This window comes from Botrytis sinoallii, assembly GCF_014898435.1.
Source record: "Botrytis sinoallii strain Bc 23 chromosome Unknown BSIN_002, whole genome shotgun sequence".
Classification (NCBI taxonomy): Eukaryota; Fungi; Ascomycota; class Leotiomycetes; order Helotiales; family Sclerotiniaceae; genus Botrytis; species Botrytis sinoallii.
This window is the reverse complement of record NW_024066029.1, coordinates 1068579-1085736: the sequence shown is the minus strand read 5'-3', so window position 1 is coordinate 1085736 and position 17158 is coordinate 1068579. Positions and strand designations below refer to the sequence as shown.

General features: G+C 31.8%; 2 protein-coding genes across 2 annotated transcripts; one reads left to right on the top strand and one right to left on the bottom strand.

The window, feature by feature from the left end:
* Positions 1-11098: 11098 nt before the first annotated feature.
* EAF02_001485 (uncharacterized protein) lies at positions 11099-12855 on the top strand (the record flags this gene model as incomplete). Its single annotated transcript, XM_038897533.1, has 4 exons — positions 11099-12438; positions 12492-12525; positions 12590-12697; positions 12787-12855. The coding sequence occupies exons 1-4, from the start codon at positions 12251-12253 to the stop codon at positions 12853-12855; spliced, it is 399 nt and encodes a 132-aa protein (XP_038762508.1). The 5' UTR covers positions 11099-12250.
* A 2058-nt stretch (positions 12856-14913) lies between these two features.
* EAF02_001484 (uncharacterized protein) lies at positions 14914-16402 on the bottom strand (the record flags this gene model as incomplete). The annotated part of the gene is made up of 3 exons (XM_038897532.1): positions 14914-15723; positions 15771-16008; positions 16074-16402. The coding sequence occupies 3 exons, from the start codon at positions 16400-16402 to the stop codon at positions 14914-14916; spliced, it is 1377 nt and encodes a 458-aa protein (XP_038762507.1).
* Between the last annotated feature and the right edge of the window lie 756 nt (positions 16403-17158).

Here is a 17158-nt window from a genome sequence, read left to right as displayed (position 1 = left end):
GTTTTAATTTGACCGGGATGTCCTATTGGACTAGTGGAGTGTGTTTGGTATATAATCTAAATACGAAACTCTGCGAAGGGGGGAACAAAGAAGTAGTTGTAATAGAAAATTTTATTATTGATTAATTTACAATCTTGAAGAGTAATTTGAAGGTCTTTTCGGATTGATAGTAGCTAATAGCGAGCAGTTGGATTCTGAAGTGTTTTATATATAATAGTGATTAATTCAAATGATTTATATACTTTATCAATAAGATTGTCGATCGGCTTTTCAGTATTAGGGATAATCATACCTATAAATGTTATGATAAGATCGATGTTGTTTTTTATTTATCAAATAAGGTTTTTGAATATAGTAATATCGAATACTCTTTTTAGAAGAACTGTTTGTAAGCGATTCTTGATTCGATTATCATTAGAGTTAGTATATACAGAGCGATCTTCTGCTTTCTTATTTAATATATTGGAGCGAATTGCTTTAAGACCCAGTTTATATATAATACAAAAATTAAAATCAATTAGAAATTCAGTTTATCTAGTTTATCTTTGATTTAATATCTTTATCGATATAAAGTATTCTAGATTCTTATAATTAATAATAATCTCGAATAACTCTTGAGTTCTATATAATTCAGATCTCCATTCTTCTAAGAACTTAATAATAACTAATAGTTTTTTATTATAGATTTTATAATTATATTCAATAATATTATGTTTTGAGAAAAAGTATATAACTAGGTATAGTCAGCCCTTATTATTATATTAAAAGAGTACTCTGTTTATAGCCCAATCGGAAATATCTATCTCAATAATTGTATAGCAGTGATAATCAAATATTGCAAGGACTAGAGTGGAAGTAAAGATATACTTTAGGTTTTTAAAGGTATTCTTTTAATTAGTAATCTAATTCTATATATTCTTTTTTTTCAATAGACAATTTAAAGGTTTTATGATTTTAAAAAAATTGTAAATAAAGTATTAATAGAAATTAGCAAACTTTAAAAAGCATTAAAGGTCTTTTAGTTTAATTAACGATTTCTATTCAAGAATAATCTTAACCTTATCAAGATCCATTTCAATATCATTAGGAGTAATAATCAGGTTAAGGTATTTTGTTTTCTTTATTTTAAATTTGTATTTATTAATATCAATTTATAATCTAGTATTAATAAATCTCTAAACAACTTTGCAAACTTGCTTTCGATAATCTATAACATTTTTAGAGTAAATCAAGATATCGTTTAAATATACTATACAATTTTTATTTAAAAGATCAAAAAGAATATAATTAATATAGTTCTGAAATAAAATAGGAGTATTACAAAGATTGAAAGATATTACTAGAGATTCAAATAAACCAAAACAAATTATAAAAATAATTTTCTATTTATAACCTTCTATGATCCATAATTTATTGAATATAACGATAATATTCAATTTGATATAAACTTTAGTATAATATAAGATATCAAGAATTTCTTTAATTAGTAATAGTAGATAATAATTCTTAATAATAACATTGTTTAGTCCACAATAGTTCTAACAAATTCAAATACTCTTCCCGAGCTTTATAACTAGGAGGAATGAAGCGATTAATCGGGAATAGGATTTATGAATAAATCCTTTATTTAGATTATTATTAAACTATTTACAAACAACTTAGAGTTTAACTAGGAATATTGGGTAATCTTTATTATACAGAAACTCTTTGCTTAGTATAATCTCGATCTTGTAATTCCAAAAATATTATAACAAAAGCTTATTAGCAAAAGAGAATAAGAATCCAGTAAACAAATTGCAAAACCAGAGTAATAGCTTACTCTGAATCTTTGTTATAAATAATACAGGTTAATTGATCTTTTCTATAAACTTTTTGATATTGTTTTCTATAATACTATAATATAATTGAATAGAATTGTTTATTATTATACAATATAACTTATAAGCTTTATCTAATTCATTCCAAATTATTTTTGTAATATAAACTTTCTGATCTTTACAGAATTGAATAAAGCTATTAATTATAAGGAACTTTATATTGTTCATTTTCTATTAGATATTTTATAAGATATTAATTGGTTTTTTAGAGGGCTTTTGTAATAATAAAAGATTCAATAGGAATAAAACATTTTGATTTTATAATAGTCTTTTATATATCCTAAAGCCTGTAATAATTTATACTAAAGCCGATTTCAGAATCAACCGGTTTAATATCATCTTGGCATAGGTTTTTGTTTTTTTATTGATTTGATAAGTATAATAGCAATTTGAGTTGAATAACATTGAATTAATAGAATCTATATTATAAAGGTTTTTATCAGTATTCCTCTTCACAATTAAAATCAAAGAATTGTATTCCAAAAATATCAACTAGTTTTGGGGTGAAAAGGAAAGAGTTTGGAAACTTTTATCGATAACTTTTTCAGTAAAAGCATGATATAGAATTAAAATAGATTTCTTCAAAGTAGACTTCAAAATAGACTTCCTAACAGGTATACATAATATTGGATTAAGCACTGTGTCTACTAGGATCGGCATATTATTATAATCGGGGATAACAGTTACAGTAGAGTTAACTGGGCAGCAATATCTGGAGCAGTATGTGAACATGAACTTAAGAGTCATTATTACCCAATTAATGGTAGAGTTATAGCACTGAAGTTATAGAAAACCGAAAATTATAGGGTCTGTATCAGAAAGATTGGTAATATAGAATAAGCCAATTTCTTTATAATTATTAATCCGTAGATCTAACAATACATATTGAGATAGGATATCAGAAGTTCTTTTATCTGTAAATAATAGGTTGCAGATAGTAGGGAGGGGATGTATAGAGATACTAAGTTTGGATATAAGGATTCTATTTATAAACCTATATCCCACGGCTCCACTATCTACTAAACCAATAAATAAGATGATTATATTAAGCGCAAGGAAAATTTTCATTGAGATTTTAAGAGATTTGCTATTTATTATTTTAAAATACAAAGGATCTCTAAATATAATCGATCTCTTAATCTATAAAAGCAAACTTTTTATAAAGAATCTCGATTTGCAATTATAAATCGAGATTAGTCTTTTAATATACTTAACTAGAAAATTGAATTTCTGCTATTATCCGAATATACAAAGCCTTCAACAAATCCGCTCAGATTTCTGTTATTAGTAGGGACTGGAGAGGTGTATCGAAATAGTGCTGTGGTAGTTGGGAAACAATTAGTAGGTAGAAATATATTCTGATAAGTAGGGCTATAAGCATTGCGATAGGGTCCGGGGTTGTAATAATAATCAATAACAGGAAAATAATGAATATTTAGAATATATTGGTTTATGATAAAAGGATAATCAAGGTATTATATGATTTTTGAGTTAGTATTATATTTTGTATTATTACATCGCTTTTCTTTATAGTTGAATTTGATATAATTGGGCTTTTTGTAATAAAGATAGAGGCTAAAATCTAGATATTATTCTTTATTGTAATATAATAAGGATTATTAGCCTTAGCGAATAGTATTTAATTGTATAGGATCTTTAGAGGGATTAGGTATAGGTATTATAGTAGTAATAACAGGTTTCTTTTTATTAGGTTTTTTCTGATTACTGAAATTAGTATTTTGATTCTTACATTGATTATCAAGATAAATCTTCTCCTCTAAATTATTATAAATGCCTTATCACCAGACTACCCACACATCGATATTAACAGCAAAAGGTTTATTGAGATGATTAACTGAAGCATCGATTAATTCTTATAAGATTTTGAGTTTAAGATTAGCAATTTGTTATTCGATAGTTTTTTTATATTTAATAATAAACTACTTGAATTTGGTAATAAAGTTATCAAATAGAGTCTTCTTCATTTTATATTTATTGTAATTTATAAAAGCTTTGTATAAAAGATCTAGAATCTAATATTGCTTGTTTAATTCATATCAGATATCTACTATAATGTGTTATTCAGAGGGCTAAAGATCGAAATTATACATATTATCTGTAATTATATTAAAATATATTTAATTGTTTATATAAATAGAGTCAGAAAATAGACTAACAAGAAATATAATTTTCTGAAATTCTAATTCATTTTTGTAATCTATAGTTAAATAGTAATTAACTATATTACGAAAAGTTATATATTGATTTTAGCGTTTTACAATATCTTACTTATTACTATTAAACTTTTTGGGGATAGCAAGATACTTATAACGAGATAAAGTTTGCGAATTATTGTAAACAACAATCTTTAATATCTCAATTGTATCTTTCAATTCAACAATCTTTAATTAAATATTAATAGCTTAGATCTAAATAGCGATAGCTTAGGCTTGTAATAAGTTTATAATCAATTCGATCGATTCAAATATAATTTGAACAATAGCGAAATATACAGCATTTAGATTATTGAATAAATCTATAAAGGAAAAGATATTAGCTTTAATAGAGTTGAGAATATAATTCAAGAAAAGAAACTGTAAAGGTAAGCTAGATGTAGGTGCTTTTGGTATAGGTACTTATTCACTTATCTTTAGTACTTTTTGAAACTCAAAATATCAGTAATAGGGTATACAATAAATCAACAATAAATACAATCAGCATAATCGGAATAAGATGTTGGTAAGACTTTAGAAATAAAATAAGAAATAAAGTTGTAATAGCTTATTTAAAGATAATATAAACTATCAAGATACAGGTAAAGACTTATATTATACCATAAGGGTAGAAAAGCTATGGAAGAGTGAAGCCCTACTTATAGGAAGTAGGGCGCGCTAGTATGCTGTGTCTGAGGCACGAAGGCAACTACAGATCATGTAGTTGGCGCCGTGACAGTTATAAAGTGACTTTTTTAGTTTGAAATATAATTTACTTTTAAATTTAATTTTAAGAAAGATTTCTTTGAAAAATTCTAATATTTCTATAAGGATTTCTATATCTATTAGTTTATTATTCAAGAAAGCAATATCAATATTCATATTATCAATCTCTAAATCTTTTACTATAGCTTTTACTAATAAAGTATACAATATCGAATACCTTATTATATTAGCAAAAGTCTTTTAGTAATCTATTTCATATTCTTGAAGATACTTCTTGATTATTAGTCTTACTTTTTTCTAATCAATTTATTAAAGCAATTTAATTTATTTTTCAAAATGTATCTATTATTTAATAACTTTCAATCTATAGATATAGCTTTATTCATGATTTCGAAGATATTATTATCCTTAAGATTCTACAATTCATTTCTGATTATTTCTATTTATACTTGAATATCTTTTTATATAATATCTTTAAGCTCTATTGATTTCTTAAATATTGAATTATAATTACCAATTAGAAGATCTTCAGAATATATAAAAACAATATATAATACAATTATATATTAAACAATCTAATTATTAAAAATCTTTTTTAATTGTTTTTTACAACTTTTATTTAGAGTATTTCGAACTAGAATAGCTATCGGAATAAGTCTAGCTCTTGGAATCTTTATAATTACTTGTATTCTTTATCTTGAAAATAAAGGTATTTACACATTTTATACTAAATATCCAATTCCCTATAATTATTATTATTATAGTATTTGCAAAGAATAGATTTGAGCTTCTTCTTGCTCATTTTGGATTTGAGTTTCCTTTTGCTCATTGATATATACATTTTCTTATACATCTTTTTGTACTACTAATTGTATTCTTTTTTTAATAGTCTTTTGCTTATTATATGAATAAGGTTTTCTTTTTCTCTTTATCCTAAGCGATTTTGGAATATTTTTTTCTTTGAGTTTTTTAATAAATATTTATATTTATTAAAGTCAGTATTTATTATTCTAATAATAGTTTTGATATAAAGATTGAGGAGATAACAAATATTATTTCTATCTATTCCAATTATAATATACTTTTCTTTGAGTATTCTAAACTCGAATTTCTTAATTATCAGATTTAATTACTAGGGGTTTCTAATCTATACTTTATAATCAAATATCCTGAGCTTTTTAAAATCAGGCTATTTGCTATATATAGTTTTATATAATATTATTGATATAAAAAGTATTCTTATTTTTTTAAAAGGTAATATTTTAATAAATAATTTGTTTTTTAGATATAGTATATTTAATAATAAGTTTTTATATATTAGGCTTGATATTTAATTTGCTTAATAGCAATCTCATTATAGTATTAATATCTTAAATCTTCTTTTCAATTATTTTATTTATAAAGTGCTTTCTAGGGGATAAGGGTTCGAATATCAGTTCTCTCTTTCCAATCTCTATTTGAAAGAATATTCCAAATTTGCCTTTCTTATTATTTATTCTAATAATAATAATCTTGCAATTGAACTCTTTTTCAATCTAGTTAATAAAATCCATCAGTATAGGTATAATAATCTCTATAGATTTATTTTTTTATAAATCTAAGTCAAGTTTCTTTTATTATATTATCAATAATTATAATAAAGTATTTATTTCTATTTTCAAAAGGTTCTTGAATTCCTAATAGATTTATATATAAGCATTATAGTTTTGTAGATATATGAATAATTATATATTTATTGAAATACTCATTCATTCTTCCTACAAAATAAGACTCACAAGCTTTTCGATCAGTACTTTTCTTTTTTTTAATATAGTATAACTTATTTAAAGCTTTCTTTAGCTTATCCATCTAATTATAATTAAAATAATCTAAGCATTGATATATAATCTTAGCTTTATTGTTATTCGTATCAATCTCTTCTATTTCTGAGTCTATATTCATTATATATACTTATTGAATAAATGGTTATCGAATAATATAATTGCTATTAATATATCTTATAGCTATTTCTAGCTAATCATTTTTCTAGTATAACACTAAACCCCCTTTGAAAATGACTTTTCGATCTATTTCGATAAATATTCTAACTAAAATAAATTGATTATTCCAAAAGTCCTTAATATATCAGATATCTTTTAGTGTAAAGTTTCCAATAATAACTATTCTGTATGTAATATTCATAGAATATGTATTATTCGTAGTTTTGACTTTTTGTGAAATATCTTATTATATAATATTAAAGAGATTTTCAATAAAATCAGTAAAGTGATAAAAAGCTTTCGAATCAAGAATCCATATATCATTTTGGATTTTGGCATGTATTATAGTATTAGGATATAAGAAACTAGTATATTTGTTTACTATAACTACTTGTGCAAAACTATTATTCTCAATATTTTTATTTGAATACTAGGCTTTTTTGACTTTATTATATTTTCAACAAATATCTTATTAATATCCTTTTTTCTTATAGAATTTATAAGTATAAAATCCAGTCTTAATAGTTTTACCAGAATTTAATAAAGTATTATTACCTTTTTCAAATACATATTTTCTTTTATTTTCATAATATTCTCCATATCCTTTTTTGTTCCTTTCTTGAGCTCTTTTATTATCTTTTCCTTTTATATTTCCTTATATAGTATTAGTTATTATTAAATAACTTATTATATCTCAAGGAATTCTCTCAGCTTGTTATAGGGCATATAATGCGTCTTATATATTCATATTTAATGATATAATAAAGTTTTGCTATATTTGCCAGATTTCTATATCTAATAATGTATTCAAAAAATAAAAGTAGATCTTTATTTCAGATAGAGATTATATTATTATAGATAATTTATATTGATAATTGAGAAGTCGATTAAAAAAGAATTGAATTATTTCTGTTTTAGAATCGAATTGCTTGTGAATAAACTATTACTAAAAATTCTAAGTATATTAAAGATTTGCATTATTATTGAATATTAAGAGTTTTGCTTAGATTTCTGTAATATCTTCTACATCAATTATATATATAAATTGAAAGCAGTATATAGGAATAATACAGGAATTGATAATAGAGAATATAATTTCTGTTTTTTTATTCTATTCAATGATATTGGCTTAACTACTTACTAGTTTTACACTTCTCCCTATATATAGGGATAATACAGATACTGCTATTATAGTAGTTTGAATAACTGACAAAAAGACTATTGTCCTCCGCAAGGAGCCCGGCTGGTTCAGTGGTAGAGTGATCAGGCCACTCTCCCATTGTTCTACAACTTAAGGCTATAGCAATCTGATCCATATGGATTCACCCTATATACCGCCTCATAGGCCACCTTAATGTAGACCTCTTGATACAGCTCCATTAAGTTTTGACAATCTATCGCTAACCCTAATAGAGCTTTTTTATTATAGGCCGCAAAAGCGATCGATCGAATACTGAGGGGGAACTGATCCCCCCTTCAGCTACTACTACTGTGCCTATACACCACTCCACTACTCAGCGGAATCATCATTCCGGCTACTCCTCTCGAGCGGCCCAATAGCCGAATCCTCTGCTCTCATGGAGTACTATTATATATACACCTGCTTCTTTGAAGCAACACACTTGTATACACTGCTCCTGCCCATATGGTTTTATAACAGGAGTAATTATACAATCAGAGCGCTCCTCTCTATGAGTAGTAGAAAGCGCTAAAAATATAGAGCCAATCAAATAACCCTATTTGCGAACATTATATTGGCTTGTCTAGGATATATAGAAGGAACTGGATTTACCCTATAAGGTTTTACTAGCGTACGTATCAGCGCCTTTCTGTATTTGTAACTCTAGATCTAGCCACGTCTTTCATACCCCTAGGGAGGTCCCCCACAAGACGTTAATCACTATAAATAAATAAATAAATAAATAGTTTGAATAACTTTATAGAAGTCTATTTAGTTATAATTATTAAAAGTGATTAGTGTTTTTTATTTTGTTTAAATTATATTGATAATAGTCTTACTTGTTATAATATTAAGAATAGGAATAGCTATAAGGAAATAAGAACTTGAGACTTAAGAGATATAGAGATATAAAATAAAGCTTATAATAATGCGGTGCTTATAATCTATCAAAAATAAATAGCAAGTTATACATAAGAAGTGATATATTGAAATATATATATCAGATCTATATATCCGGGAAGTCCGAAAAAGGAGTTTTATAGTAATGTGCACGTGTTACACATATGCTACACATGTGATTTCCAACAATTATAACTACTTTCTAGAATATATTATAATACAAAGTAGGTTCGCTACACCTATAAACGCTTTCCCGGTTTACTTGTAATAAAACCACTAGTACTAGGCTTTTATAAAATCTTCTGATTACATTAAATTATTTATTGCATAATTACCTTCAGAAGTTCTGGTCAGAACCAAAACTATTCCTTTACACCTCCATTCCTGTTTGCTTCTTAAGTTTATCTGATATCTTTATTATACTCTTTGTCTTATAATATCCGATTATAGATTAATATATGCATCCGTCCTTTCAAGTTATATAGATAGTGTTACTATCGCTATTATTATATGCTATACCTTGCAATTAATAGTTGTTTCGTATTATCTTATTAGATTTCTTCTACACAACAAAGCCAACTATATCTTGTAGACTTGTTATTTCAAATCTTTAGCTAGGTAGCCCTTCTATAGTGTTTTTAATCTATTAACTAAAGCTTTGCTTGTAAAATCTATTCCCTTAATGTATAATTTGTAATTGAAAGTAGAGTATTAGGAATGTATTGTATATATATATTGTAGAATTAGTCTCTACCTGAGATCCTCTATTACTATAATATCGATCAAGCATTGTCGAGTGTGGCTTGCTAAAAGCATTCTTTCTATATTAAAGCTTTTCCGCTGTCATATTGCTTTTATATACTCAGAGATAAGATATTAAAAACATTCCTTCTTTTACTTTATATATACTTTTATTAGTTCTAATAAATATTATTCTAACTTTTATATACTTTCTATTATTCCCTTTACTATTTATAAATATTCAATTCAGTATACCTATAGATCATATATATTATTGGATTATAAAAACTTTATATATTAATATTCTAGAGATATTCTATCGATTTTCATTTGTCAAGTTAAGGATATCGGTTTTATTTCTAATACAGGCTTTAATTAGACTCAATTATATTATAGAAGTTTTATTATCCGCTATTTCAAAGGCTAGTTCTGTTTTGTAAATGCTTTACTGTAATATGCTCTGGCTCTATTCTCTATATAGATTTATAAAGATATAGTTTTATATCAATCCTATTCTCATTTCCCTTTCACTATCAAATGGTTTTCATTTCCGTTTTACTAATAATTCTTTATTTCAAGTATCTTCGCAATTACCCTTTAGTGATCAGCTGCGTATACTTTCACTTCTAGTATAACCTCCGATTAGTATACAACCACCACCCGGCTCCAGCTGACTCTACTTAGCTCTCCGATCGTACGATCGAAGGTTTATAGGATATACCACGTATAGGTGAGAGTTATTGTATCCCTTACTACTATATATATATCCATATAACAGGGTAATCCTAAAGGAAATGATTTTCTTTAAAAAATTGATTAAAGATATTGATTCCTGAAAAAGATATTATTAGTAATTAAATATTTCTATAATAATATTACTTGCTGATTCGAGAGCGCTTCCTGATAGTATATAAGATCTGATCTATTGATCTTATAGTAGTTTTAATAATTACAATCTCAAAGTGCTTTCTAATATCTGTTGGAATCAATTTGCTAGTTCTAAAGCATTTGTTAGCGACTCTCGAGATTTACTGAATGAGAATAATCAAATGCTATATATATATCTATACGATATAGATTATACTATTTAGCTTGATTGAAATCAATTATAGCCCCGACTTATAATATAATATCCCATAGCTTTCAATAGACTATATAGCTTCAGATATATGATATTAGTATAGAGGAGTATTAGAAAAGATACTTATATCGTATATCACGCTATGCTGTATCGGGATTAGCCTGTATATAACTCTATCAAGTCCATATATATATATCGTATCTCTATATAGAACTTAATAATATCAAGGCTTTTCCACTAACTCCTATATGATCTTTTAACAAAAACTCTATAAAAATAAATTTTAAAAGAATTTTATTTATAAATCACAAAGATTTTAGAAATTGAAAATATAGTAAAATGTTGATTTTTGGTGTGAAAATGAGTTTTGGCTGATAGCAGTTGGCACGTGCTGTATCACACCAATCAATTCCCCTGAGATAGGGCCATTGTTTGATATGACAAAAAGTAAAATTAGTTGATATTTCCTTTTTTCGCCGCGTTTGCGTGGCAACGACTGTATCGTGAAGAGACTCGACACAGTTCAGAGATGCAGTACATCTGGGAGTTTCAGTCTATTAAAGCCATGTGAGACATTTCAAAGCTCTCACAAATTCTTCAAACAAGAAGCTCTGTCCCAGAGAGATTTCAAACACTTTATCGAAAAATAAAATGATAACCAAGGGATGTCATTCATCAACAGGAATTCCTCGCAATCAGACAATGAATGCATACATAGTATGAAAAAGATTATTCGCGCCACCTACCGACCTCAAATACTTCCCCCCCTTTTGTACTACCCGCGTCACATAACCCGTCGCGGACGTGGCTTTTTCCCAACTCGCAGAGAGGTGCGATTCGGAATGCTCGATGAGAAAACGTTCAGATCGCGACATGGCTTTCAGAGGAGCAGTCCAGTGAGACGTCGTGAAAAGACGCACGTCGAACTCCCGTACCGGCTTGAACATGCCGCATTTCGAATGTGGCTCGTTCCTATACGAAGCGAATACCAGACGTATCTCTGAAGGAAGGGTTGGTTCGGTTCGACATTGCGCCTTCTACCGGGATTCTGATTGCTTCGAGGGCGTTGAAACGAGGTCGTGTAACAGGTGGTAGGGGTGGTAGTTACACATGATGAATTGAGGGAATGTCCTTTGATACGCTGTTCTATGTGTGCTTTTGGGGACTTTTCTCGAGAAAAGCTTCCGTTCACTGGTAGTCTTTGTCAATTATTTGGATGACGTAGCACCATACCATGGCCTTGAAGTGTATCCAAGAACCAGCGCGTCTGCGGGGTTAATACAAGGGTTATATATCATGGTCAAGCATTGCACTCGAGGTGCGCAGGTCAAATAGGAAGATAAGCCGAAAGTGGTATCCAACCCCATATAAAGGCCTGATATGGAATTGGTGACTGGGTTGCTTGAATCTCATCGCGCAACCAAAGTTGGCATTATCCTGCTCACTGCATTTGAAGCAAGGCGCACGGAGCTCCATTCCCCAGGTTTCTCGCAATTTAGACTTTTGTTCTTCAATATCTTCTTGGAGAACTTCGCAATAAATGACTCCCAAAGATGGATTTTCCTCATATGGATCCCTCGAACTTTGATCTACCAAACTTTGATCTGCCAGACATGAATCCTCCAGACATAGAACTTCAGTTGATATTCAACAGACTTCAGATGCTACACTATCTGAATCGCTTGATGGATGCAAGATTTGATAATTGGAAGGCGGTGAAGGACATCACCGAGAAGGACATGTGAGTAGACTGAGAGTAGAAGTTGGGGTAGAGGAAAGTACTAACAATGATAGGCAAATACTCGGAATGAAGCTGGGTCACATAAGAGTTCGTTGTAACAGAAAGGCAAGATGGTATTAGAATGAAATAGACATTATTAACACTTTGATAGAAACTCCAACGGGAAATTGCGACTTCGCGAGGATGGCCCCAAAACGCCCCACTAAATGGCCCATATGTTTGTGGTGGAGGACAGAAGCAGGAGCCCGTGGAGCTAAAGGTAAAAACGACGTTCAGCGAAAACGCAGATACTGAATGAATTCCCTTCACGACGATTGAACATTTTTTAATACCTCGTGGCTCAAATAGCAAGAAATAATGACACAATTGATGGTTTCTGGTACCCAGTATTTCGTTGATGTCAATGGCACAGGCTAGTAACCACTCTCTTTAACTTCCGTCTGCCAACCTAACATCTGGCTGATTTGATGTCATTTAGATATTCCTCACCATCTCCAATTGTAATGGAGTATGCGCGATTAATGAAATCGAAGGAAAACTGTATTATTGTTCTCAGGGATGATAAGAGAGACTTTTGAGTAAATTTGGTCTTCTTACCATAGCGCCATTCCATTGGTGACTTGGTGTAGTCATGATGCATAATGCTAGTGTCTATAAACAATATTTTCTGTTGGGGTGTGAACATGAATGATTTCATTTGTACCGACAAGCTTTGATGAAGACATGAAAATAATGGGAATTCTTGGGAAATAAATTGATAACATTCATCTACACTTGTTGAGCAATTGATGTAGTAGTAACAAGAAGTCTTTAGATCGGATAACGAAGAATCATTAACGACGTTGATGAAATTTAAAGGTAATTGGGAGCGATATAAGAGAATATCGAGGGGATGAAGCAGGATTTGATGCAGAAAAGCACTTTGACTTTCTACAATTTCATCATCTTGTGAGGAAAGAAGAATATCAAGCTAAAGTAATTTAGCTCCTTTCCTCTTTTCTCCATCCATATTCGCTTGCTTCGATCGTCTTCCTTTCCAATTGATCTTTTCTTGCGAGGACACACTGAATGAAACCTAGCGCTTGATGAAATCCTCCTACTTGAAAGAACACTTCCACACTCAAATGCGCTTGAGTCTGCACATTTCTTATTCGACTTCCCCTCGAAATCATCGTTACTACCCAATATCCACTGTCGATCGTGAGAGTATTGCATGGTATTCGAATCTATTTTTGATCCCACATTCAGCTACATTTTTGCTTAATTCCAGATTTCGACGTTGGCCCTTTGGATCGCACGGAGAGCGAGAAGATGCGATTCTCTCATCTATCCTTTCAAAGCAAGTACTTTCGGGCTATTCCCTCCCTTTCTTCTTGAATGTACTAACTTGTAATGTAATCCAAACGATGGCAATCTCTTTCATCCTCCCCAGAACTTTCTGCTTGCGTCATGAGACTCTCGACAATGGAAGACTTTAAGTAATCTTTAGTAACTCGACGACCATCACCATTCGTAATCGAATTACTGCGTCACCGAGCAATGCCCATACTCTGAAATCCATTAGATCCATAGACACAGTCTTATGACAATGAGATTCGCATTCGTGGGCATGAACCATGTACATGCACATAAACACGCAGAAATCGGTATGAAACATGGAACTCTCTCGTCTCATGCAATACGAAGCAAGCGCCGGCTCCGCGGCAAAAATAAGCTACTAGAATGAGCTAGTGCATTATTGGGTCATCCATGTGAGAGAACGGATATACTTCAGCCCTACAGCGGAGGAGATGCTAATAGATAAATGAACTAGCAAACGATTTTTAAGTAAAACATTCTAATACGACTAACCCAAAAGAAGTACTATTTTCTCGTCATGCTTACAACCACGCTAGAAGCACACTTTGTGGAAAGGTTTAAGGGAAGTTCCGGCGTCTCTAGTATTTAGGCTTAACGTGTTTGGATTCTCTATAAACGAGAACGAGATTTGTTGATTGGATTGAGCTGACGATGAGCATGGTGAGCACTGAGAAATATTTGATGGCGGTAAAGAGAGGATGGAAGGAAAATGTACTGCTTGGAGCAGGTGTGGCTGGTTGGATAGGTACACGTCTCAGATTCGATGTGTGAAGTGACTTTACCATATGATATATTAAGTTCGATGTCTGAAACTAATTCGAGGTATGTATAGTATAGATTCAATCTATGCAATGATTTCGAAGTTCGAGGTGAGTATGCATGAATTCAAGCAGCACATCAGTAAAAAGCGCCCATCATAGCTGTGCGATGAAAGCGAGGGTGCATTGTTGAGTTTCAATATTCTTTCGTCACCATGTTATACTTGCGATCATAAGTACATAACTTGCAGCAGGGTATGTATAATTGGAAGTTGCAGGCACCAAAAAAAGTCTATCTCATTACATCATTGATCATGCAGCATCTCCTACCACCATGATAATGTCACAGCACCTCTCCTCACGCAGTCCACGTTGGCGCAACCCTCTTCAAATACTTCATGAACTTCCACAAGCCAACGGCGTACTCCGTTGTTCCCTCAGGATCCACAACCTTCTCTGGGAACGCAATTCCAGCGCCATACAGCCCCCTAATTGTCTTTCCCTCAGCATCCACAAATTCCGACGTCTCATGATTATAAGTAATCTCCAATGGCGTGCCATCCCTCTCGATAGTTGGAAGCTCGTTCTTGGTGAACCCGATAGCCTGCACCATACAGTTACATCCGGGTAAATGTTTCTCGTAGTCTTCCTTCTCGGTTTCTGTCGAGGTCTTTACTTTCTCGAGGTATTTGGAAACGTCAGATGTGGGTAATGTCTCGGCCTCGAGATTTTCCTTTGCCCATGTAGCGACTTCACCCTTGAGACCCGTGTTATCGCGTTTGATCCATCCATCACGTTCCTCGGCATATCGAAGCTCATGGCGAGTGAACCATTTGATACGAAGGTTCTGGAATTCCTGGTCAGGGGAAGTTGCGAGATTGCAAAGATTTCTCAGTACGAGAATTGCACTGTGAGATGCACCAATGACGGCGATAGTGATAGGCTTAGTTGGGTCTGGATTCTTTTTTATAGCAAAACGGATGCTTCGCCTTAATAGTGAAGGCTTCAAACATTTATCAAGACTAATGCTAGGCACCCGTTTACTAGATTGATCAAGTTCAAGGCGGTTCCAACTGGGGTGAGAACCAGTACACAAAAAAAGGAGATCGGAGGATACTGAACGTGTTTTACTCCCTGAGGCACTGAATTTTACATTCCAGCCCTTGGTCTATTTGGCATTAGCTTGTAGATAACCGACCTAGACAATGAACTTACCTCGGACCAAGAAGCACTTTCAACTGTGCCATTACTGACTCCAAAAACACCCTCGGTTTTGAGAAGCCCGGCGCCCAACATCAGCCCTAAATCAGCAGCTTCAGCAATGTGACAAGTCTTTTCCTGATCAAGATCTTGCAAAACGCTATAAGCGTTAGGAGTAGCAGCTTCACTTGTGATTTGCTTGAAAGGTTCTAAAGCATCTGCGTACATAGAAAAGAACTTGACTTTCGTGTTGCTATGGTAAAAGATCATTAGATTTGCACTCAAGATTCAAGCAATAGAGAGAAGGACAAAACTCACGAAGGCACAGCTCGATACGCTCGGTCTAATCTGCCACCCCCCGAACGTTGAGCATCTCCAACCCATAAAACTGGGCCTTTTTTCTGCTCCAAAAGGTTGCCCACAACCGCAAGTCCAGCTGGCCCAGTGCCCACGACTACAGAGCCGAACTTCTCTACCTTCTTGAGACTCTTGAGACTGTATGATTTCCGTAACACGTGATTAAACAATGGTGCTTGTAATTCTCCCATCGCGTTGCTGAATCTACCACTTTTCAAGACATGCAAAAGAGTGCGTGTCGAGACCCTCCCAGCCGCCATGGGCGAGCGAGAACTTTTAAACAACAACATCTTTATGTATGGCTATACGTATGTAGAAGTAGCTCCCCGCAAACAGATCAAACGTTCAGGTACGGTATCGGATATCGACGGATACTACCACTACCCCAGTATCTCACTATGCCCAGCCTTTCAATGACACCAGGATATGCACTCGTCAGGAATGCCACAAGCTCGATTGGTTGGCGGATGACTCAAGAATTGCTTCGTACCTCGCAAACTTCTTGCAGTGTAAAGTTGTTGCGGCTTGTAGCTCCGGATACTATCTGTCGGGTTTGGCTATTTGGGAAACCAAGTGAGTGGTAATGATTGGCGTGTTTATTGGTAACAGTGTTTGAAGATACGGTTCCACCCAGTTGTGAATGAATGAATGAATGATAAGAGAGCGGTGTCGAGACAAAACACGCGTTATATTGACTGGTGGTGGGGCAAATTTGCGATTTTTGGAGGTTTCAAGATGAAAGATTGAGTAGCCTAGCCCAGGCTTTTAGGGAAGTATAGCAAGTAATACAATTTATAATCTGCCTTTACTAGACCAAAGAACCTTAGTATCTAGAACTGTTTCAATATTAAAAACAACAAACGAATGCCAAAGAGTACATATAGGATTGTATGCTGTATGTTGTGCTACATTGAAATTTGTAAGAAATATTGAGGTTCGTGGTGTCTGGAAAACCCCCATTCGCCTCGGCGGGTTTCAGCCAATCATATTTCATCACACCCCTTTTTTCTCAATAATACTCATACATGTATCCTTGCCGCAAGATC